General features: G+C 57.3%; 1 protein-coding gene across 1 annotated transcript in view; it reads left to right on the top strand.

The window, feature by feature from the left end:
- Positions 1-3: 3 nt before the first annotated feature.
- The window catches only part of Cacna1a (calcium voltage-gated channel subunit alpha1 A), a gene marked incomplete at its 5' end in the record, with an annotated part of 64,459 nt that continues 52,427 nt past the window's right edge, over positions 4-12,035 (top strand). The window contains 10 exon segments of the mRNA XM_042670642.1: positions 4-63; positions 1,058-1,105; positions 1,107-1,171; positions 1,275-1,406; positions 1,644-1,716; positions 2,916-2,981; positions 2,983-3,034; positions 3,121-3,188; positions 7,065-7,171; positions 10,164-10,916. Of these exon segments, the coding sequence (XP_042526576.1) occupies positions 4-63; positions 1,058-1,105; positions 1,107-1,171; positions 1,275-1,406; positions 1,644-1,716; positions 2,916-2,981; positions 2,983-3,034; positions 3,121-3,188; positions 7,065-7,171; positions 10,164-10,916 (1,424 nt within the window).

The following is a 12,035-nucleotide window of genomic DNA, read 5'->3' as shown; positions in this document are numbered from 1 at the left end:
AAAATGTACGGGCTTGGGACGCGGCCTTATTTCCATTCGTCCTTCAACTGCTTTGACTGTGGGGTAAGTGCACGATTTCTTTTGAGTTTGTTCTCCAGATTTCATCACGTAGGGGCGGGGGGGGGGGGGGGGGGGAGGGGTAGTCTGGGCGTGGTCAGGCATTCCTATAATCCCAGCACTCCGAAGATGGAGGTAGGGGCATGGAGAATTCCAAGCCATCACTGGCTACATAGGGAGATCCAGCGTCCACAAAAGAAAGAAGGAACTGGAGGAGGAAGAGGATGGGGGTGTCACCTGGATAGGACAGACGGCGAGGGGAGGGAGGAGGCCTTCTCTGAAAGCAGAGGTGCTGCTCCAGCCATCCTGTTCCTTTACTCTCAGAAACGCTGATTCTCTGGGTTTTTTGGGGGGGAGGGGAGTTTGGGGGTTGGGTTGGGTTGGTTTAGGGATTTGGGGGGGAAGGAGGGGGTCCTTTTGTGATTTTCCTTTCTTTGCAATGCAAAACACCCCGGGCCCCCTCACACGTTAGGTGAACGCTCCACCACGGAGCCACGCCCCTGCTGCTGAGCCCCGCCCTGCCAACGACACGCCTCCCGCGCTGCTGGATCGGGCGGGTGCTGCGCCACGCCCCATCGTTAGCCACGCCCCTATGGTTTAGTCCCAGCTCTCTAGCTGAGCCCGTCCCTTCCACTCAGCCCCACCCTTGCCGCGGAGTGCCACCCTTACCAGTTCGCTCCGCCCCGTGGCTGAGCCACGCCTTACCACTGAACCCTGCCGTTTAGCTGCGCCCCCTGCCCACTTACCCCCGCCCCTGCTGTTTAGCCAGGGCCAACGCTAAGCCACGCCCTGCCATTTAGCTCCACCCCTAGCACTGAGCCTGCCACGAAGCCCCGCCCCTGCATCTTAGCTCCACCCCCACCCCACCCCCCACATCCTATTTCTTTGCATAGTGGCTTTCCGTAAGAGAAACATCCGGAGACGCTGCCAGGGGATGTGTGACGTACAGGGGTCCCCCGAATCCCCCAAACCTGACGCTCCCCCTTCTCTGCACCCGCAGGTCATCATCGGCAGCATCTTCGAGGTCATCTGGGCGGTCATCAAGCCGGGGGACGTCCTTCGGGATCAGCGTGTTACGAGCTCTCAGGTTATTGCGCATTTTCAAAGTCACAAAGTGAGTCACAAAGTGGGGTTCCTGGACAGAATTGGGGGCCAGCTGGACTCGGCTCCCCCTGCCCGGCCTGACCACCCCTCTCCCCTCCCTGCCCCATCGGCAGGTACTGGGCGTCTCTCAGAAACCTCGTGGTGTCTCTTCTGAACTCCATGAAATCTATCATCAGTCTCTTGTTCCTCCTCTTCCTCTTCATCGTCGTCTTCGCCCTCTTGGGAATGCAACTCTTTGGTGGCCAGTAAGTCCCGCCCCAGAACCTCCAGTGTCCCTTTCCCTGGAGTCTAGCCCAGAGCACCCCGCCAGCGTCCCTCCTAGCTGGGGGGCAGTGGTTTGGATGGATGGGGCCCTGGGTACCACTTGCCCGGCCTTCCTGCGAGCGGAGAGGCTGGCGGCGTTGCTATGGAGACGGGATGCAGAGCCGAGTCCTGGGAGCAGCTGGGGGCAGGCTCATGTGACATGCGTCCTTCCTCCACAGATTTAACTTCGATGATGGGACTCCCCCCACCAACTTTGACACCTTCCCGGCGGCCATCATGACAGTGTTTCAGGTAGGACCTTCCCCCAGTCCTGTGGGCAAGCACCCCTCCCACCTCCGAAACCACCACCCCTGCTTACACCTGAGGGGTCAGTCCAGCTCCTCCTCCCTCGTCCACTTTCCCCCTGACATTTTAGAATGCAGATTTGTTACAGTCACCTCAGATAAGCCAGTGGAACAGACGTGTGCCCGTGAAAAGAAGCAGCTCATGCCAGGGGTGGTAGCATACACGTGTAATCCCAGCTCCTCCAGAGGCAGGGCTGGAGGATCCTCATCTGAGGCCAGCTCAAGCACAAAGCTAGTGAGACCCCCATCTCCACCAGCAAGCCAGGCACCGTGGTGCCAGCTATGCAGGTGGCCACAGGAAGGGGAGGATGGAGGGTCCCTTAACAGCGTGAGACCCTAATCTACGAAACCATTAAGCCAAAGAGGGCTGGAGGTCATCACCACGCAGGAGAGCACCTGCCTGCCAAGTACAAGACCCTGAGTTCAAATCCCATTGCCAGAAAGTCAAGTGGAAACAAAAAATAAGCGACAGACATGATTCATACACCTACCTATCTCCACGTGGAAAGTCACCTGACTTCACATTCCAGCGGGAAGGGACCCCTGAGCTTTGAGGCAGAATCGTCAAGTGTGGAGTTCTGACCAAGCAGTAATCCTCAAGATTCCGAGAAGCTGAGATTACAGGCGTGAGCCACTGCTCCTGCCTGGCTGGCTTTTGTGTTTCAGTGTTTGGGGGTGGTTTCTTTTCTTCCTTCCTTTCTTTTTCTCTCTTTTTGAGACAGGGTCCCACTATTGCAGCCCAGTCTGACCTCCAACTCAAAACTCCTCCTGCCTTCGCCTCCTGTGTGCTGGGATTACAGGCGTGTGCCGCCATGCCTGGCGCTCGCTTCTTAGGGCACTAATCCTGAGTTCGCACTTCCACAATGACTTCGATGGGGACACCAGAAGATGATAGTATAGGACACCCCTCCCCCCCCACAGACACCAAAGCCCCCCTTATCTCCTGAGGGGAGCAAAGCCCCCCCTTATCTCCTGAGGGGAGGAGGGTGGGGCAAAGATGGAAGCGTGGGCATGGCTGGTACCATCTAGACTTGGGGGGATGGGCGTGGGAAGCCTGGAGCCCCACCCCTGCCCCTCCTTCGGGGGGAGGGCGGGCTGCCAGCTGAGAGGGGGTCGGCTGTGTGTCTCTCCCCGCCCCTGTTTCAGATCCTGACCGGGGAGGACTGGAACGAGGTGATGTATGATGGGATCAAGTCTCAGGGCGGGGTGCAGGGGGGGCATGGTCTTCTCCATCTACTTCATCGTCCTCACTCTCTTCGGAAACTGTATCCTTCGCCATGGGAGGGCGGGGAGCCGGGGCCCCTCTCCCGCCGCCCTCCGTGGCTGCTTTCCCTGACTCTGGCACGCGCAGACACCCTCCTCAATGTTTTCTTGGCCATCGCTGTGGACAACCTGGCCAACGCCCAGGAGCTCACCAAGGTGCAGGCCACGGGAGAACTCGGGCCAGGAGGGGGCGGTGGGGACAAGAGGGCGGCCTCCACAGACAGCAGCAGGCAGGAAGAGCACAAGAGGCGGAGGGGGCGGAGCTGGCCTAGCACGCGGCCTCCGGGAAGGTCTTAGCCACCAAAAGCTGTCTTGTGAGCCAGGTGTGGTGGTGCACGCCTGTACTACCAGCACTCAGGAGGCTGAAGCAGGAAGATCATGAGTTGGAGGCCACATAGCAAGGCAGTGTCTCAGGAAGAAAAGTAATTAGTAATAATAATAATAACTCCAGAGGAAAAAAATATGATTGTTGAGCCAGGCACTGGTGCCTCACGCCTGAGATCTGAGGATTGAGATTCAAAGCAGCCCCAGGGCAGAATAGTCCATGAGACTCTGATTGCCAGTGAACCATCAGGAAACCGGAAGTGGTGCTGTGCCTTCAAGTGGTAGCGCGCCAGTGTTGAGCAAAAAGCTCAGGGACAGCGCCTAGGCCCAGGTTCAAGCCCCATGACCAGAGGGGGGGAGTAATTGTCCTTCCTGTACACAGGACTCCCCCAGCCATAAGAGACAGGGAGTTACAGTCAGCCCCACTGCACAGCTGGGGAAACTGAGGCCCAGGGGTAGTTGAGTGACTTTGCCACGTGAGTGGAGAGTAAGAGAACAGGCCTGGGATCCAGCAAAGAGCAGAGGAGGCTTGGGGAACACGGAGAAAAGGAATTCAGGTGAGATGGGGAAGGAGGGTGGTGTTGGGGCGCGCGGGCAGCTTCAGGAGCATCTTGGGAATCGGCCCCAGTTGGCTTGTGGGAACTCAGAGAACAGAAAAACAGGGTTTCCCTCCGGCTCTGGTACCTGGGGCGCTGAGAGGCCTGAGGCCCTGCCAGCCGTCCATCTGCCAGTCCCAGCAGGAGGGAGCGACAAGTTCCAGGCCGCACATCCGCCCTGGCGCGGGGAGCAGAAGTTTCATCCGGTCCACCATGGAGCTGCCTTGTGCTCATGGAGGGAGGAGGGGCTGCTCTCCCTGGGAACTTGTCCTTTTCTCAGAGCCCAGAGAGTGACCGTCAGGACCCACATTGCCCCAGCCCTACCCCTGCCAGGCACCTCGTGCCTTCCATATGCGTAGATTGAGCACCTACTGTATGCAGACCCTTGATCTCCGAGCCAGAGAGCCATCACCCCACAGAACAACCGTCCACTCAGCTGGGGGTTCAAGCTGAAAGCCACATGAGAGATCAGATGATTATTATTATTATTATTATTGGTAAAAAAAATACTCTGCTCATCAGAGGGGCCCTAAGCCCCAAAGAGAAAGTTCCAAGTATGAGGAAAAGGAGGCTCAGAGGAGTTAAGACTCTAGCCAAAGTCACACGGCAATAAGGACTGTGAATCAGATGTTGGAACACAGTAAGAAGTCCTGGCTGGGAAGTTCAGAGCTCTCAAGTACTGTGTCCTGAGCAGCTGAAAGTGGAATGAATGCCATGCCACACGGAGGAGCAGATTTGGGGGTACAGTCTTGTTTGGGGGAGGGAAGAAGGGCTAGGACTCCATATTGCAAAATGTCTCGGCAGCAGATTGTCCAAGTGGGATTAGGGTGGTGAGAGTGTGGAGCACGGGGGGGGGGGGGGGGGGGGGGGGGGGGGAAGGGGGGGGGGGAGGGGGGTGCTGGCAGCCTCCAGGCGGTCAGGAAAATATGGTCTCTGGTCCCCAGAGATTCCTCACCCACCCTCTTGGGGACAATCATCCTCCAGCCCCCCCCTCCACGCAGTGCCCTTTCTGAGTGGTTAGGTTTGGTTTTTTGGCCATTTCTTTCTCGGTTTTTCCCCCCTTTGCTTTTCTTTTGTTGGCTTTTCTGTTTAACCATGAGGCCCTGCAGACGGCTCGAAGAAACAGGATTTAAAGTCCAAAGCCATCTTTTTCTGTATGTATTTTTGGAAAACATCTTCCCTTTCCCTTCCTTCTCTCCAAACACAGCACCCTGTGCCCCCCCCCCCTTTCTCCTCTTCCCATGGGGGGACTGAGAGTATCGATTTTTCTCCTCATTTCCCCCTCTGGGAGCTATTGGGGAAAAAAAAGAGCTGGGGCCAGCAGATTGCGTGTGGAGGAGTCCGTGTCTGGGGGAGTTGGTTTAAGGATTTTTAGACAGCTCAGAAAGTACAGAAGAAAGTGTGACTGGGCGCTGGTGGCTCACGCCTGTAGTCCCAGCTATGCAGGAGGCTGACATCTGAAGATCACGGTTCAAAGCCAGCCTGGACACAAAAGTCTGTGAGACTTATCTCCAGTGAACCACCAGAAAACTGGTGCTGTGGCTCAAGTGATAGAGCACTAGCGTTGAGCAAAAGAGCTCAGGGACAGCACCCAGGCCCTGAGTTCAAGTCCCACAACTGACAAGAAGGAGGAGGAGGAGAGGAAGAAGTTGTTGTTGATAATCTGGTGGCTCACACCTGTAATCCTAGTCACACAGGAGGCCGAGATCTGAGGATCATGTTTGGAAGCCAGCCTAAGCAGGAAATTTTGTGAGACTCTCTTTTTGTTTTGTTTTTTGGGGTCTGGTCTTGGGGTCTGAACTCTGGGCCTGGGCGCTGTCCCCTCAGCTCTTCAGCTCAAGGCTAGCGCTCTACCACTTGAGCCACAGTGCCACTTCCGGCTTTTTTCTTTTTGCTTATGTGGTGCTGAGGAATCAAACCCAGGGCCTCATGCATGCAAGGCAAGCGCTGTACCACTGAGCCACCTTCCCAGCGCCTGTGAGACTCTTTATCTTCAGTGAACCACCAAAAAAAAACAGAAAGTGGAGCTGTGGCCCAAGTGGTAGAGCACCTTGAGCAAAAAAAAAAAAATCTAAGCAAGAGCACTGGGTGCGAGTCCTAGGTCAGCACACAGAAAGGAAGAAGGACATCTGGGAATGTGCTCCACGGAAGAACACTTGCTTAGCATTTGTTCAAAAGGCCTGGGCTTATCCCCAGCATTGAAAAAAAAATGAATTAATCTTTGCCCTCTGACTTATTTCTGGCTGTGCATTAAAGTAAGGTCAATAAGCCAGGTGTGGTGACAAATCCCAGCACTTGAGAGGCTGAGGCAAGAAGACCAGAAGTTCTTGGCCAGCTTGCACTGGAACTGAGACCCTGTATCTAAAAATTAAAAACACCCTGGGACAGTGGCTCACACCTCTGGGCCTGGGCGCTGTCCCTCAGCATTTCAGCTCAAGGCAAGTGCTCTACCACTTGAGCCACAGCATGATATCTGGTTTTCTGGTGGTTCATTGGAGATGTCTCATGGAGCTTCCTGCCAGAGCTGGCTTTGAACCGTGATCCTCAGGTCTCAGCCTCCTGAGTAGCTAGGATGACAGGCGTGAGGCCCTGGCATCGGGGGGAAAATGCTAATTTATTATTATTGGTCGTGGGGCCTGAACTCTGGGCCTGGGTGCTGTCCCTCAGCTCTTCAGCTCAAGGCAAGCGCTCTACCTCTTGAGCGCAACTTCCTCGAGGCTTCATCTTAATAGAAAAATCTGGGTGTGGCGCCACACATCCCAGCTAGAGTGGGCAGTGTAAAATAGGCGGATCGCAGTGAGGGGTAAGGAAGGGGAGGGATAATAAGATCCTATATGCAAAATAAGCAGTGCAACAGTGGGATGGGGTGTGGCTCCAACGGCCTCACACCTGCTCAGCAAGAGAGAAGCCCTGAGTTCGAGTCTCAGGACTGCCCAAAACCACAAGAAGAGGGTTTGTCCTGGGCTAGAGCGCAGGCCTGGACAGCAAGGGTCATCATACACCCCATCCCCGGCCGCTGCCAGCACCAGATGTCCCCCCCCCCAAGGCCAGCAGCAGTGTGGGAGCCGGGACCCCCCCAGGGCGGTGTGAACTGGGGTCCCTGTCCTTCTAGGACGAGCAAGAGGAGGAGGAGGCAGCCAACCAGAAGCTCGCCCTGCAGAAAGCCAAGGAGGTGGCGGAAGTGAGTCCCCTGTCTGCAGCCAACATGTCCATAGCTGTGTAAGTGGGGGGACGGGGCAGGGGGGCCGCCCAACCTCGCAGCCCTGGCAAGAGACCCCCCCTCCTCTCACCACCCATTTTTGTTCCAACCACTGGGGCTTGTCTGCGCCATTAGAAACAGTGGCCGGGGTTAGAGGCCGGGACGCAGTTGGTAGAGCACTAGCTAATGAGCTGGAAAACAGCAGGTACGGAGTTCGAGTCCAAAGGAAAAAATAGAAAAAAGTGGTAGATAGGGCTTGGGGCGTGGCTCAGTAGTGGGGGCGTGGCTTGTCTGTGAGGGCGTGGCTCCCCATTGGGCGTGGCATAGCTGTGGAAGGTTGCTCGTTGTGTGGGTGTGGCTAATCTTAGGGGCGTGGCTCGGCATCTGGGTGTGGCCTAGATGTCGGAGGTGGGCTCAGTGATGTGGGTGTGGCTAATCTTAGGGGCGTGGCTCAGCGTCAAGAAGCAAAGGCTCACTTGGTAGTGTACCTGCCTAGCAAACATGAGGCCCTGAGTTCAAACCCCAATACCAGCAAAAGAAAAACAAGAAGTCTCACCATTGTGTAGCTATTTGAGTCAGGGAGAGGAAAATGATAAATGAGATAAGAAAATGTGCCAGACGCCGGCGGCTCACGCCTGTCATCCTAGCTTCCAAGGAGGGTGGGATCTGAAGATCACGGTTCAAAGCCAGCCCCAGCAGGAAAGTCCATGAGACTCTTATCTCCAATGAACCACCAGAAAACCAGAAGTGGTGCTGTGGCTCAAGTGGTAGAGTGCTCTCCTTGAGCTGAAGAGCTGAGGGACAGCGCCCAGGTCCAGAGTTCAAGCCCCACCACCGACCAAAAAGAAAAGAAAGTATCATACATACTATCTTTCTGTCAGAAAGGAATTGAACCGCAGAGAAAAATAAAACTGAGAAGGAGAGCAGGGGATGCTGGGAGTGGAGAGAGCTGTGATTTTTGAGGGTCTGGAGAGGAGCTGGTGATGGAACCCAGGGTCTCATGCACCCTAGCCTAGGGAAATGCTCCATTTCTGAGCTAACCCCACGAGCTGGGGTTTTAAATGCATTAGAGAAGGCCTCATTTAGAAGATGGTAAGACTTAAAGGAAGTGGTACTGTGGCTCAAGTTGTAGAGCACTAGCTTTGAGCTGTAGAGCTCAGGGACAGAGCCCAGGCCCAGAGTTCGAGCCCCACAACCGGCAAAACAGCAGCAGCAAGGTAAGACTTAAAGAAGAGGAGGAAGAAACCATGGGGATTACGGGGCATGGAACGTCCCAAGCTGACAAAACAGCATATGTGGGCTGGGAAGGTGGCTCAGTGGTGGAGAGCTTGCCTTGCATGCATGAGGCCCTGGGTTCGATTACACAGCACCACATAAACAAAAAGAAAAAAGCCGGAAGTGGCGCTGTGGCTCAAGTGGTAGAGCACTAGCCTTGAGCTGAAGAGCTGAGGGACAGCACCCAGAGTTGAGGCCCCACGACCGGACCCAAAAAAACAACAACAAAAAAACCAGCATGTGTAAAGGCCCTGAGGTAGGAAGTATGTTTTGGGACCAAGAAAGGGTGGCTGCAGGAGCATAAGCAGAAAGGGGAGATGAAGGCAGGGAGGTGACAAACAGCTTAGGCAAAGTCCTGGTGCCAAAAGGGGAAAATTTGGGGGTTTTGTTATGTTAGGCGGGAACCATAGAGGTTCTTGAGGTTAGAGACTGGCTCAGATGCTCACAGGGGCTCATAGTGAATCCTGGGAGAACAGACTGTGCGGGAGACCAGTAGACTGATCCCGGGGAAGCGATGACCCACCTGAGCTGTCACACAGGCCCGGGCGGGGCGGGGCGGGGCGGGGCCAGCCTCTTGGAGGCTGGGAGACTCTGCCCACCAAAGCCAGCTTCTTTTAAAAAATAATTAAAAAATTAAAAAATAATTCTTAACAAGGATTTTATTTTTGGGGGGGGGGTCCAGTCGTGGGCCTGAACTCGGGGCCTGGGCGCTGTCCCTCAGCTCTTCAGCTCAAGGCTAGCGCTCTACCACTTGAGCCACAGCGCCACTTCCGGCTTTTTTCTTTTTGCTTATGTGGTGCTGAGGAATCGAACCCAGGGCCTCAGGCATGCAAGGCAAGCGCTCTACCACTGAGCACCTTCATATAATATATGTATATATTATACATACATATATCTAATGTATACATATTATATATATATATGTATATATATATATGTCTCTATATATTTCTGCGGTGCTGAGGATGGAACCCAGGACCTCCTGGCTTGCTTTCTACATCTGAGCCACTCCCCAACCACTGAGCCATGCCCCTGCCCAGAGCCACATCCATGACACTGTGACTCCTCTACCACTAAGCCCTGCCCCTGCCCAGAAGGGAGAGCACTGAGGTCACCTACCTAGGCTAAGACACCTATAAGGTTGGTAGGAGTCCACCAGGCTGGGTTTGGGAGCCCACTTAGGCTGAGACGTCACCCAGGTGAGACCACCAGTGGCTGATGCCCGTGGCCAGGTGCGTTGGTGAGACAGGGGGAAAGCCCCAAGCCAAGCCAGGTGAACTGGTGGGCACAGGTGTGTGTGCAGGTGGGCACACAGGTAGGTGCAGGTGGGCGTGCATGTGGGTAAGATGGGTGCGTTGGTGGTATACAGGCGGGCGCGCAGGTAGGAGCGGGTGGGCACGAAGGTGGGCGCGCAGGTAGGTGTGTGTGGGCGCGCTGGTGGGAGTAGGTGGGCGAGCAGGTGGATGCGTGTGGGCGCGCAGGTGGGTGCGTGTGGGCGCGCTGGTGGGAGCAGGTAGGCTCGCAGGTGGATGCGTGTGGGCGTGCAGGTGGATGCGCAGGTGGGAGCAGGTGGGCGCGCAGGTGGGTGCGTGTGGGCGCGCAGGTGGGTGCGTGTGGGCGTGCAGGTGGACGTGCAGGTGAGTGCGTGTGGGCGCGCAGGTGGGTGCGTGTGGGCGTGCAAGTGGACGCGCAGGTGGGCGCGCAGGTGGGCTGGGCTGCAGCGGCGGGCTGTTGCAGGAAGGAGCAGCAGCGGAACCAGAAGGCGGCCAAGTCGGTGTGGGAGCAGCGCACGAGCGAGATGCGCAAGCACAACCTGCTGGCGAGCCGAGAGGCGCTCTACCCCGAGCTGGCGGCCGACGAGCGCTGGAAGGCCACGTACGCGCGCCACCTGCGGCCCGACGTGAAGACGCACCTGGACCGGCCGCTCGTGGTGGACCCGCAGGAGAACCGCAACAACAACACCAACAAGAGCCGCGCCGCCGAGCCCGTGGGCCCGCGCCCGGGCCAGCCGGGCCCCGAGGAGCTGCTGCGCAAGCGCGCGGCCCCCGCGGGGCTGGCGGGGCGCAGGCCCTGGCCGGGCGGCCCCGACGCCGAGCCCAGCCGCGAGGGACCGTACGGCCGCGAGTCCGAGCCGCCGGACTTCTGGGAGGCCGAGGCCGAGCGGCCCCCGCCCGGGGAGCCGCCCCGCAGGGCGCCCGCGCACCGGCCCGGGGCGCCCAGGGAAGGCCGCGGGGGCTCGCCGCGCGCCGGCGCCGACGGGGAGCCGCGCAGACACCGCGTGCGCCGCCGGCCGGGGGACGAGGCGGCCGAGGACAGGGCCGAGCGCCGGCCCCGGCACCGCGAGGGCAGCAGGCCGGCCCGCGGCGGCGAGGGCGACGGCGAGGGCCCCGACGGCGGCGAGCGCAGGAGGCGACACCGGCACGGGGCCCCGGCCAACTACGACCAGGACGCGAGGAGGGACGACAAGGAGCGCCGGCACCGCCGGAGGAAGTGAGTGACGTCACGGAGACCCTCGACCTGGGGCTCGCTGTCACGTGGCTTAGTTTTCATTGTCGGTGGTGCAGAACTGCTCCCCATATACTAGGAAACAGCTCTACCACTAGGCCACGCCCATACGGCTGAGCCCCGCCCCCTCGCTGAGCCACGCCTCTAACGCTGACAGGCTGCTCCACCACTGAGCCCCCGCCCCCTCGCTGAACCACGCCTCTAACGCTGACAGGCTGCTCTGCCGCTTGGCCCCGCCCCCTCGCTGAGCCACGCCTCCACTCTGATACACAGCTCTCCCGCTGAGCTTCCTCGGCTTGGGCGGTCTTAACATTGTTCCCTTGATGAGACCAAGTAACAGCTCCATGTTAGACCTCTTGGGTTGACACCGTGTAACTCCAAAGTAGATCTCTTGGGTTACAATGTATCTTTTTTTTTCTTTCCAGTCTCCCATCATTGTGAACTGACAGATTTCCTTGTGCAGTTCAGATAAACCGAGGAAGTGACTCTGTTTCCCCTCTGGAAAGAGTCCGTAACAACATCCTACTTTCCTACTTGAGGCTAAAAAGAGAATGAGGGAACGAGGACAGTGGTGCTGGTGGTTGGCCCGTAGGAAGCCCTTCGGGACACCAGACGCCTTGGCTTTTTAATTGTTAAGGTACATAGGTAGAATCCTGGGTTCCCAACGGGGCCAGAGGAACAGGTCCTGTGCTGTGTGGGGGCTGCGCAGCTCCTGCCATTGCCTGCGATCCCCTCAACACTTAATCAACAGGCCCGACTGGAGTGGCCTTCTTTTGCATATTTCTTTCTTTTTTCCTGTGAGGAGAGGGGCTTGAATTATTTTTTAACTTAGGATCTCACTGTGTAGCCCAGGCAGACCTGGAACTAGCCATCTCCTGCCTCAGCTTCCTGAGTGCCGGGATTACAGAGCTGCAGCTGCCCCTGTCATCTGTATCTTCCACGGGGTGGGGGCGTGGCTTGGGGCGTGGCTTTGTGTGGACAGGGCTTGCTGGCATGAGGGCTCTGCGGGTGGCTTTTGTGGAGGTGTGGTTTATGCAGTGGGTGTGGCTTGTGGGGCAAGGCTCGTCTGGGCGTGGTTTCAGAGGCGTGGCGTTTTGTGGGGGC

The sequence above is a fragment of the Dipodomys spectabilis genome, unplaced genomic scaffold, assembly GCF_019054845.1.
Source record: "Dipodomys spectabilis isolate Male_0828 unplaced genomic scaffold, ASM1905484v1 ptg000573l, whole genome shotgun sequence".
In the NCBI taxonomy this organism is placed as follows: Eukaryota; Metazoa; Chordata; class Mammalia; order Rodentia; family Heteromyidae; genus Dipodomys; species Dipodomys spectabilis.
The sequence above is the reverse complement of the archived record's forward strand: the minus strand, read 5'-3'. Positions and strand labels throughout refer to the sequence as shown.